This window comes from Notolabrus celidotus, chromosome 6 (genome assembly GCF_009762535.1).
Source record: "Notolabrus celidotus isolate fNotCel1 chromosome 6, fNotCel1.pri, whole genome shotgun sequence".
NCBI classification, from domain to species: domain Eukaryota; kingdom Metazoa; phylum Chordata; class Actinopteri; order Labriformes; family Labridae; genus Notolabrus; species Notolabrus celidotus.
This window is the reverse complement of record NC_048277.1, coordinates 27,474,159-27,486,118: the sequence shown is the minus strand read 5'-3', so window position 1 is coordinate 27,486,118 and position 11,960 is coordinate 27,474,159. Positions and strand designations below refer to the sequence as shown.

At 40.0% G+C, this 11,960-nt stretch overlaps 1 protein-coding gene across 3 annotated transcripts; it reads left to right on the top strand.

Moving 5' to 3' along the window:
- Nucleotides 1-865: 865 nt before the first annotated feature.
- On the top strand, nt 866-11,176 carry LOC117814652 (glucoside xylosyltransferase 1-like). 3 transcript variants are annotated; one of them, XM_034686112.1, is made up of 9 exons: nt 866-967; nt 1,195-1,333; nt 3,343-3,435; nt 4,253-4,436; nt 4,686-4,817; nt 4,909-5,160; nt 5,613-5,736; nt 5,896-6,068; nt 9,476-11,176. In XM_034686112.1, exons 1-9 carry the CDS (start codon nt 934-936, stop codon nt 9,632-9,634), a joined length of 1,290 nt encoding a protein of 429 aa, XP_034542003.1. In that variant the 5' UTR covers nt 866-933; the 3' UTR covers nt 9,635-11,176. The 3 variants fall into 3 exon arrangements, with proteins under 3 accessions (XP_034542003.1, XP_034542004.1, XP_034542002.1); XM_034686111.1 differs by lacking the exon at nt 866-967 and having other exon boundaries at nt 980-1,333; XM_034686113.1 differs by lacking the exon at nt 3,343-3,435 and having other exon boundaries at nt 966-1,333.
- The last annotated feature ends 784 nt before the right edge of the window (nt 11,177-11,960 follow it).

The window sequence follows — 11,960 nt, the reverse complement described above, 5'->3', positions numbered from 1 at the left end:
TTGAGTTAAGGAACTGAAGTACTTTCTTTTTTTAAAATACGTAAGTATTCAAAGTACTTCTTAATACATCTCAAAACATTGTATTTTCAAAATACATACATGCAGTCAAGTCTACATAGGAGTATTCTGTTACATTATGTTTATTTAGAAACCAGTACTTGAAATCTCTAAAACTATACCATGGAATAAAAACAGCAACTAAGTTACTCCAAGCACAGACAACTTAGTTTGAAATGTTCATCTGGAATGAAACAAATGTTACGTAGCTCAACACGCTTTCTCAGGTTGGACAGTGAATGTTTGTATGTTTTGGCAGAGTGGGAAACGGAGAAGATTTCAAACGATACGCATCATTCGTCATTTCAAAAACCTTGAACACGTGCTGAAGATATGACCATGGGTGCTCAGGTGGAGAATTATAGCCATCATTACCACCTCTAAATGAACGGCCTGATGTGAGTGAAATTTGCTCTGTGTTTGCTCCACGTTCAACTGTGGAGACGCACGATATACAAGTACGACTAAACCACTGAGACAAACAGAACTACACAAACACATTTTACTGCCTTGGGGATCAGATTTCAGAAAAGAGAAGGAAATTCATGAGTTGACTTCAAAACTAAAGTAGTGAGTAACTGGAGCAATGATAGAAATGTAGAGGAGTAAAAAGTACAATAATTGTCTTCTAAATGTAGTGGAGTAAAAATAATAAGTTCCCCCAAAATAAAACTCAAGTAAAGTACAGATACTCAAAAAATTTACTTAAGTACTGTACTCAAGTAAATTTACTTTGTTACTGTCCACCACTATGTTATGATTTATATAGTTATGTATTAAGCATTTGCTATTACCTCATGTAGCCTTATCTAAAGATGTAACAGAGCTGTCAACTCCCCACACCCTGTATGACCATACAGTCTATGATACTGACAGATGATTGATCAAACAACATACACGTGTATCCGAAGTGGGTGGGGCGCAAAACTGTAAACACCAACTGTATCTTTGGCTTAGCCTTCTTTGACTTGGTTTTAAGAGATAGATTGGTTAAGTGCTGGTATATCGGATGCTGGCAATAATTGACAAAAATGCGCTTATAACATCAAACACAAAAAATGCGATGCTACCTTCACGCATTTCTCCTGTGCCTGGTTTTCACCTTCTTTTCACTACTGTATGTTTTCAACCAACTAGCCTCCACACTGGAGAACGGAGACGACAGGGACCTGAAGATACACGGGATACCCGAAAGAAGCAGCCATGACACCGGGCACCGTGTCAGGAAAAGACCAGGACTGACAGGCCTTCACGACCATGAAGGAGGGGTTAACAGGTAAGCTAGCTAGTGTGTCACATTTCCTGTACTTCATTTCTTTATAAGCACATTGATCATTTTACTCGAGTGGTTTGTTGTCACTACATTTGCAGTTCCTATAAGTTTAGAGAGTCTGTTTGGGTGGAGCAAAATAATAATGCTGACTTGCTACAGCTAACAAGCTAACCTGCTAGAGCTAGCTAGCTTCTGGTAGCTACCAGGCAGTCAGCAGCATAATATTTGCTGGATAAAATACATTCACCATATAAATAGTTTCATGTGTACTGTTTTGCATTCATGGTTTGTACAGTTTCGTGGTCAGTCGTACTAATACCCTTTTGTTTATACCTTCTAGCTAAATTACCACCTGTTGGCTAGCTAGATATTAAACTCATCATTAACGTTAATTCTGTGCCTCGTTAGCTTTCAGCTGGATTAAATACACCACCACCTGTTACACTAATTGTATGAGGCAGATAAGGAGATATCCAATATCCAACAACGTACACACTTCTGATATCCAATAAGTATGGTGGCCCTGAAGGACAAAACAAATTTACAAAAGATGGAACACTTTAACAAAGTTGGAGACACATTTACAATTTGGAAAACATTTTTACATTTTAGAAAACAAAATTACATCAGCAAAACACTTTTACCAAGGCCAAAACAAATTTACTTTTAAGAAAACAATTTTACAAAAGATGAAACACTTTTACAAAGTTGGAGACAATTTTACAAACGACGGAACACTTTTACCATTAAGTCTGACTCCTTTTAGCCGGACTCTGTTTAGCCTGAGGCTATGTGGTCTGAGGCCGTTTCATCTGAATTCTGACACATGATGAGTAGGGATGGGTGCCGAATTCGGTACTTTTATAGGTACCGACCGAATTCCGTCGGTACTACCGAGTACCGATTCCCGTAAAATAAAACAGTACCATGTTTCGGTACCTAAACGCTTCCTTGTGACTGTGAGGGAGTGGAAGGGTAGGCGATTTTCCATACTTTTGCCCTGTAATAAAGTTTGAGACTGATCGGGTGGACGTCTCTGCTCTCTGTTCTCTGCATCTGCACGAGAGCGCGCAAAACAGAGCCTGCAGCTGATGGGCGCGCGCACTCACCACGAAGCAGAGCTGCAGGAGGATTAAGTAGAGACGAACTCTCTCGCTCCGACTACCTGCCCTGTTAATAACCGCTCCTGTGTGTGTGAATGCCCAACAAGTAAGTTGTGTGTCCTGTTACTATAAAGAGACTGAGAACTGACTTTTTCCATCCGCAGGCATTCACGTGTGTTAACTGATAAACTCCCGAAAGAGCAATTAGACGCCACAAGCACATGTCAGCTAATATATCTAATCACCTATATAATCCTGTTTCTGTTCATTTCATGTTAAATTAAATAAATATGTTAATTAAAAAAAATTTGAGATTGTATTATTAAACAAATTAACATTTATTACCACATAAACACACACAAAAGTACCGAAAGTTGTTACCGTTGAGTACCGAATCCGATTCCCAGGTACCGGGTATCGATACCGTATCGGTTTAAATGTGAAAGGTACCCATCCCTAATGATGAAGGTTTTGCGAAGATATGACGGAGATTTTCAGGAGACATGATGCTTTTTTATCTGAGGTCTGACACCTCTCTCTGAGACCTGAGGATATCCTAATATGTAAACCATTTCCATCTCCGTTTGGTTTCTCTCCATCAAAACAAACTAAATGACCCCTCACTCGATCACATCTGGATCACTTTCGGTATTTGGTACATTCCCTTTCCGTAAAAATGAAATGTTAATTTGTTTCAGAAATGGTAAAAGTGTTTCATCTTTTGTAAATGTGTTTTCTTAAATGTGAATTTGTTCTGGCCTTGGTAAAAATGTTTTCCAAAATGTAAATTCGTCTCCAACTTTGTAAAAGTGTTCCATCTTTTGTAAATTTGTTTTGTCCTTCAGGGCCACCGTAAGTAAGTGACTATTGACACTCAGGATCCAAAAGATAATGTTTTTATTCTGTCAGGTGTAAGTCACAGTCAGTTTCTTACTGGAGTCCGTATTGGAGACTGCCTGCTGATGTTTGTGGAGTGAACTGCTTTATGGACTCATCTCTTAGGTATGACTGATTTTGTGCATCTTAATATATAAAGATATCAATGTTCTCTTTTAATTCAGTAGACTTCAACCTACAAATATCACACACCTTTCCTGCCCAACAGTTCATTGTAAACGCTAGGCCTATTGCTGCAGTCGTAGGGTACATGGTAACAGCTTGCAGGGTTTACAAAAACAATGAAGAAGTCAAACATGCTGACAGCTCTGTTAGAATTTGATGTAAAAGGCTGTGGTTTGATATGGCAGCTGTACTGAATGAATAATGAAAACATTCACTTGTGCTCTACTAAACATGCAAGGGATCTTATCAACTTCTTTGTCATCATTAATCCTTCACTCATCTGTAAGTCATTAGCAGGGTAGTAATCCTTAAAACAAAGTCCAAATGTTGGCAGAGAATGACACCAGCTTTTGAGACTTTATTTAGTTTGTCTATCACAGTATCAGCTCTTCTTGTATCATCAGATGCTATATAAAGGCAAAACTTAAGCAAAAATTATGATTTTGGAATCATAACTGTCTTGGTGGTTGCAACATCTTGACATCTGTACAGAGATCCCATCGAAAAAGAGCAAAGTCATCCTTGAAATGTGTAGCCAGATGCGTCAGCTATCTCCAAACTTTATAATCAGTGCAAAGCATGAGTTACTGACTAATCTCAATACAAATTCCAACCCCACTGACCTAAGGACCGGTCAACTTGGCCTGCAGATTTCTTCATTACCTTATCTCTTTTGCACTTATAAATATATCCATGTTGTAAGCGCTAACACTGGGGTTGTTTTCTCATATTGGTGTTACTTTGTCTTTGCTCCTAGGGAGAGGTCAGGCTCTGCAGTCAAGGAACACAGTGATGAGAGAAGTCATCTGGCTGTGGTGGCCTGTGGCCCCAGGCTGGAGGAGACTCTCATCATGTTGAAGTCTGCAGTTCTTCTCAGCAAAAAGCCGCTGCACTTTCACATCTTTGCTGAGGACGATCTACAGGATAGCTTCAGAAGTGCTGTGAGTGTTTTTCCAAACAACAGAACTCCTATGTACTTGTGGAATTATGAAGGTATTATTGTGAATGTTGTAGTTCTAAACTTGAGGCCTATTTGAGAAGCTTATTGCATTGCTGCATGTTTTTACATAAGACATTGTTTTTATACAGTTGTTACCACATTAAAGGTGAATTTGAATGAAAACCAAGGTTTAAAAATGTGTTAATGTATTAAATGGACAAATGTTCTTTGTGTGTATTTTTTCTTTTAGTTGGACTCCTGGCCCAGGACAGTTCAGACCAAGTTTAACTTCAAAATCTACCCCATTACTTTTCCTGAGGAGAATGCAAAGGAGTGGAAGAAGCTCTTCAAACCTTGTGCCTCTCAGAGGCTCTTCCTACCAGTATGTCTTGAATCATCATTTATTCTTATAACCTGTCACAATTCCACGTTTTGCAAAAAGTACTTAGATTTTTTTGTGATGTGTATTCCAGCTTATCTTAAAGGACTTAGATTCCTTGCTCTACGTGGACACAGATATCCTTTTCCTGCAGCCAGTAGAAGACATCTGGGCCCTCCTTTCTCAGTTCAATTCGAGCCAATTAGCTGCCATGGCTCCAGAGCACGAGGAGTCTCGCATTGGCTGGTACAACCGTTTTGCCCGTCACCCTTACTATGGCAAGACAGGTGTGAACTCAGGGGTCATGCTGATGAACATGACGCGCCTCAGGGAGAAATCTTTTAAGGTAATACCGGTATACTTTTTTTCCTATGGCTGTATTTTGCAGTTTTGAAATAGCTTGGATGCCATGTCAGGAGACAGCTTTAGATATTTGTTGTAAAGAACATTCCACATTAATGGATTAAAATGCTGTCTTATAACCAGGGAATTTTAAACTTCCATATTACATTCAGTTAATGATGGCTACATGTAGAAGTGTGTGAAATACAAACATTACTTGATTCTAATCATGAAATAATAGAGCGACTTTAGGAGTAGATGTACCACCAAGATCCACCAGCTGAGGTCACTGTTGTAATTCTTTTGAACCGACAAAATAAGCAGACCTTTGAAGAGACTCAACAGTTTATGTGATTTGATCTGAAGCAAACGGGTTAACTTTTCCTGAATCATAGGGTTTTGTTTTCTTGATGCATGATGATATGCACAACCTTTTTAATGCTGTTTTTTTTTTAGAATGACATGACTACAGTTGCACTGAAGTGGGAAGAAATTCTGATGCCACTTCTCCAGAAGTGGAAACTCAATATCACCTGGGGTGACCAGGACCTTCTTAATATCATATTCAGCCAAAACCCAGGTTTGTACAACCCAGTTAGAAGCATGATGTTGCTCAATATGTTATAGCAGTGTAGGACACTAAATTTCATTAAAGATATTTGTTGCTTTGTGACGATCACCATTAATCAAAAAAGTATATGATTGTGTACTAATCCCCTCAACTATTTTTGTGTCACAGAAAGCCTTTATGTGTTCCCCTGCCAGTGGAACTACCGTCCAGACCACTGTATTTATGGCAGCAACTGTCAACAGGCTGAACAAGAAGGTGTCTTCATTCTCCATGGTAACAGAGGGGTTTACCATGATAACAAGCAGCCAGCATTTCGAGCCGTGTACGAAGCCATCCAAAAGGTAGAAACAGCTTTTCTAACCAGAACTCTGCAGTTTCTCTGAGTCCCTATAGTGAAGAAAAACTTTCTTCACCTGAGGGGTCTCTCTTGTTCGAATAGCCAAAAGTTTCAAAAGTGGTTGTTCAAGGATGTTTCAGCCCATAGTAGTAATCTTTTAACTTTTGTAAAGTTTTTTTTTCTTGAGAGAGAGAGAGAATATTTTTTGTTTCTTACCACAGGTCTTTTCACAGTGCAGTTGTGAAGGTATACTGGAGTATTTGCAGAGACATTTACTCGTCATTATACTATCAATAGGCACTCCAGGCCATTGCTTTTCCCTTTATGCCTGCTTCCATCCAGCAGTGTTTAATCAATAGCCTGTTAAACATTACCGCCGTCCTGTCTCAGCTCTCCCAAACCTGACAAATCAGCCTCATCCTGCTTCGACCATTTAATAACTACTTCAGGTACTGTCAACTAGATTGCTAGTATAAATCAATAAGGCATTCATTTCAGCTTTGTGTTTTTGTGTTATTGTGAAGTCCAAAAATTCTAATGTTAAATAGTTCTCGACCTCAACATCTGTATCAATAGGCAAACTTTTTGCTATTCACAAGGTCAATGCTACAAAGACAGAGAATTATGAACAAAACAACTCCGTTTAAAAATTGTTTTTTTTTTGTCTTTTTGTGTCTCATTTACAGATTCTCAAGTAAGCATTAAATTAAAGCCGCTCTGGTGAAACAAAGACAAAACACACACGCTTAATTCAAGGATGTTTTTGTCTCTTCCCCTAATCCGATGATAAGACTGATTCATTTCCTAAAACTCCTGGGCAGAGAATGTTCTCTCTGGAGTAATATTACTCAAACAGGACTGAATAAAGAGTGTGTTTCTTTGAATATTGTGGTCTTGGTGCAAATATAATTAGTCACAAGGCTGGTACAAAGGACTGGCTTCAACAGTTTTTTTAATGAATCTGTTGTCCCTAATAGAAAGTTACAATCCTTATCCTTGACCCTTAATGTCCTTTTCTAAGGTTTGAACAGAAGTGTGATCTCACTCTGTTGGAACAGCTGGTGAGAGCTGGCTGTAACATCCTTAACATTTTCAGACTAGTTGCTCATTGAAGTTGGTATGACTCCTCACAGAGCATTGACAGCGCTTGTTGGCACCCAAAAACGAAGACAGAACTTGGAATACAAAAGTCTGACATCTGTGATACCACTCCAACTGTGATCCAGCTTTTTAGAGCTCAAATATCTCCACACAGTTCACATCAGTGAGTGAGCGACTCAGCTGGAGAGCTATCTGACTGTCGGATGGATGCTCGTCTTCGATCTGCTCTTGTTGATTTCAGCACACCGGTCAACATGTAGGCAGCAATCGAGGGAGCAGGGGAAGCTTCATTAGCTCGTCTCCATCCATTACCGCCACAGGGCCCGGCCCGGCCACTATCAGAGCGGGCAATGTTCTCAGCCATTAGGTAAACGAGCAGGCTTCATTATGGGGCACTCGGCCCTCATGCCTCCATCAGTCTCTCAGACAGCACAAACACACAGCGTACCAGACTGCACCTGTTTTTAGAAAGTGGTGGAGTGCTGTGGCTTGTCTGTGGGGAGCTTGAAACATGACTTGTGTTGAATAGATAAATACAAGATACAGGTCTGTGCAGTACAAACAGCTGATTAGGAAAGAGTCTGATCTTGCTAAGGAGCTTTTCATCCTTTGTTGCTGTATTTTGTGGAAGCTTTTATCTATGCTTCCTGTTGCTCCAGCTCCTCAGGCCCCCTCCCACTTTGTTCCCACTCAGTCCTTCGAGAACAGCATCCTAAAGCCTGGAGCAGGCAATTCTGAAGGAAACTCTTATTTCCATCCCACCAAGAGCTCCTTAGTCAGCCTGCCTCCCAAGGCAGGCTCTCCCAGCCAGCAGAGGAGCTTGCAATAAAGGGCACTACCATTACCCAGCCAAGCCCACAGAAGAGTTGTAAAATTTTTAGTGCTGATGCTAGTTTGAGACATCATGATGGCTGTGTGGACAACGCACCAGCAGCATCCACATAAAAATCAATAGGAGGCTGTTAATGGTGCTTTATTGCCTGCTGCAGTATATGAAAGATAATAAAGAAAGTGGGCTTTGAGTAACCTGATGCTTGGCCAAACTAGAGTCAGATGAGAAGCTGTAAAACAGTGATTTCTTCTTAATTTACAGGAGCAGTAAGAATGATCAGTGGGAAAACAAAGGGGCTGTGTTTGTTTACATATCCTGTAGGGGCCATAATGTTGATTTTCTGTCTTATTCCTTAATTATGATTATTTCCTTTTTCATGGTTTACTTCATTTCCGGTTTTGGGTTCATGGGTGTGGTTTACCTTTTAAGTACCTGTTCAGTTGGGTGGTGGGAGGTATACAAAGAGGGTGAGTGGGGTTGAATTTTTTTTTTTGACCGCCGCCGTCATCGTCATTATCATCGTTTTATTTCGATCTTTTTTTATATTGATTTTTTTGAGTGTTTTCTTAATAAATAGAAAACTTTCCTTGGACTTTGATTTATGGGAAGACGCGTCACAAACACGATCCCCCTTAGTCTCTGCGGCACCTTTCAATCTGAGCCACTTCATATCCATTGACGAGAACCTTTGGAGGAACTTGGTGTGTCTCCACTGACTAGATCTGGGTTTCAATTACCTCAGCTAGTCTAGAAAATGTAGGAATGTTTGGCGTGAGGCGTTCAAGTAGTTGCTGAATTGTATTCTCTGGCTATGGACTACTACGTTAGTTTTTTGCTAATTTGAACACATATATTAGAAGTTTTTGTCATACCTGTGAATTTACTCTAAAATTTGGTTCCTGGCAGTAGATTTGTTTTGTGTAACCAAATGACTGTAAAGTGGCGGTTTTAGCAAACTCTATCCTACACTACACCGTGTGTGACAAAAGCCCTGAATGTTCATACTAACTGGCTGACTGGCTGGAAGTCTTCTTTGCTGTTCACTTGACAACACAAAGCCATACAGTAATGAAGCATATCTGCACTGCTGCAGCTGTAGCTTTCACCAGTGCTGTCACGCCTCACTGAGCCCGTTCTTATATAGCGCTGGTAATAGATATTCATAATCCAAACACACTCTAAATTGACAGATATGAATTAAATGCAGGACGCCATCGCCTCGCACCGACAGTGACAAATGTGGCACTTGATTTGTGTGATTTAAACGCAGCTCTTATTGCACCATGATGGCTGTCAGTGGAGGCAACAGGTGTAAAAACAAACACTCTACGTCGTTCTTGAGTAATGTCAGGAGCAGGAAAAGAGCCTAAAGTATATGCAATCGCCAGAGACTTGTGTACGTGTACAAAGCTGTGATCAAATCTGATGATTCACAAATATATAACCGTGTTACCTCCACGCTCTTCTCTCCATCACAGCACAAGTTTGGTGACAACATGGAGATCACTCTGCTTCAGCCCCTGGAAGCAGTGCTGAAGACCACCACCAATACCTACTGTGGAAGAGCCAGCCACCTGTTTACCAAGAGGTTGAAGCAGAGCATCATGTCTGTGCAACAAGACGCCACACAGAGATGATAAAGACAGTGAAGCACTCGAATATCATTCCATGAGAAGAATTTAACACACTCTTAAGAAGATGATGGGACGGATGACAAACAGACTCTGATCGACACGTAACCATCTTCTGTTTACGTAACGCACATCAAACTGGGGAAACTGGGAATCTTATGAACAAGTGATGTTTTTATTGTTAATCGAACCTGATGCTGGTTCATATCTGTTTAATGAACTCACAATCAGGTCACAAATGCCATCTCACTGTGATCGAATAATTGGACTTCGCAGCCAACAGAAAGGACAGCTGAGCCCCTTCTACTCAACCTGCTCAAGACGGGACCGTAACACCTCTGCTACACTTTAAAACTGAACAGCAGGGCAGCTGTTCAGCTAACAAGCTGGCTTCTGAGATTGTAACAGAGATGCTTACACATTGCACTAATTTACTACATCTGCAATGGCATAATATTGGTGTCACAGTTTGTGTTAAAGTGTTGCTGAAGCACAAAAGGCAAATGTGAACACACAGCAGAAGCTCCACATGCAAACACAGTGCCAGTCCACCCTGCCAGCTCCATTGTTATTTCCAGTGTCTACCCCCTGTTACACCTCTGTTACTACCTCTGATGGCTGCTCAGCAGCAGAACGACTCTGCCCAACCATTAAGCCTCTGTGCGTTACACATTGCAGACAAGGTGTAACAGGCGTACACATTTCCCCCTAAACTGGCACTGTATAAACAGCTAGTGTCTGTGCTTATGTCTGAGCTAGTAGGCCAAAAATGCACCATGCGCTGACACATAATGCCTCTTCTGCTCTTGTAGTGTAATTCAATGTAAAATCACACATTGAGACACCTCTATTATGTTCCTCTGTTGTTCAGTGTGAAAGTAAAAGGCAGAGCAGGTGTGTTAAGGGGCTGTAGCTGAATCTCTGTGAAAAGGGCTTTAGTGTATTCTAGACAATCAAGATTGTATGATCTTTAGGCAATCTACGGTAACTTTGCACCGTTATTTCATGTGATTGGGGACAAAACAATCGCAGCAAGGTACTTAAATGTCCTTTATTATTGAAAGTATTTTATTAGAGTTTTAATATAAGTTTACATACAGCCTCTGTGCTGGTTTATCTTCACTGCAGTATATCATGGATCACAGATGATGTTAATTAAGGTACGTGTTAGTGAATGTCTTCATTGAATGTTCAGTATTTATTATTATTGGTGGACATCTGTGTGACGAGAAGCACTTTTATGTCTTCTTGAACAATGGAACCTGAGGCTGTCATTTCATAATACTCAGGTTTGGGATTCGTCAAATCATTGTTTACCGTACATTGTATTATCATTAAGTCATTTCAGTACTGTCACTGATATATCATATTTTCTGTTAACTGGAACAATGTCAAAGAAAGGAAGCAAGATGGTGTTGTAACATCTGCTTCCAGAAAGGTTTATCTAAAAATGTGCACTTTTTGAAATCGTGGATTGTAACTAAAAGCCAGCATTGATATTCAGATGCATATGAAATGAACTGGGAATAAATATTTTATTGAAAATCATTTCTAATGGTGCCTGTGATGCTTAAAAATGAGGCTGACTTAAAATAATCATAGCACTTTGAATGTGACCTGGTTGTAAAGTCTAAAGAACATAATCTGGCATATCCTGTTGCTTTTAAAGTTAATATACTTCACATTAAGAGAACTACTCAGAAAGTGTCTGCTTTATACCAAATTAAATTCTGCTCTTTGAGATTACTTCAAGGTTTAATTTGGAATGCTTACTCCTCAGTCGTACATCTCATTTGATATTTTTATTAAATATTTGGCTATCATAACCACTTTGCATAACTGTAGTTGTTGCCCACTCACTCTGCACAAGGCCAAGCTCGAGCCATGTCCTAGAAGGCAGCAGCAAGCAGAAAAAAGGAATATTAATGTGTGAGTGTGAAGACTTCACAAAGTGTTGTTAGATGCCCTAAAAGGGAGCTGATGTGTCTGGGTCATTCGCCTCTGGCTTCTCATTTCACAGGCAGATTGACAGCCGTGCTTGGAATAGGCAGCAGATCTGCATGATGAATTTAAAATGCCTTCTTTTCTTAGACACGGTTAGATATATTGTGTTTGCAGAGAACTTATATAGTGTGCAATAAGAGAGGGGGAGACACTATTTTGAGAAGGAATAATCCCTTTTTAAGATTTATGATGTCGAGCAAGTGGAAACCCAGCCACAGCCGTGACATTAAAACATTTACATGCTAGGTAATTAATTGGTGTGTTGCACTAAAGCCAATGAGCAATAAAAGTGTTCAGGAATTTTTTGATTCATTTTAAAAAGTTATGG

Bases quoted from the DNA above. Each gene is read 5' to 3' on its own strand.
- LOC117814652 (XM_034686111.1), top strand. From the start codon at position 1,116: ATGCGATGCTACCTTCACGCATTTCTCCTGTGCCTGGTTTTCACCTTC. The intron at 3,436-4,252 runs GTATGACTGATT...CTTTGCTCCTAG, and splicing joins TTTATGGACTCATCTCTTAG to GGAGAGGTCAGGCTCTGCAG. The intron at 5,161-5,612 runs GTAATACCGGTA...TTTTTTTTTTAG, and splicing joins TCAGGGAGAAATCTTTTAAG to AATGACATGACTACAGTTGC.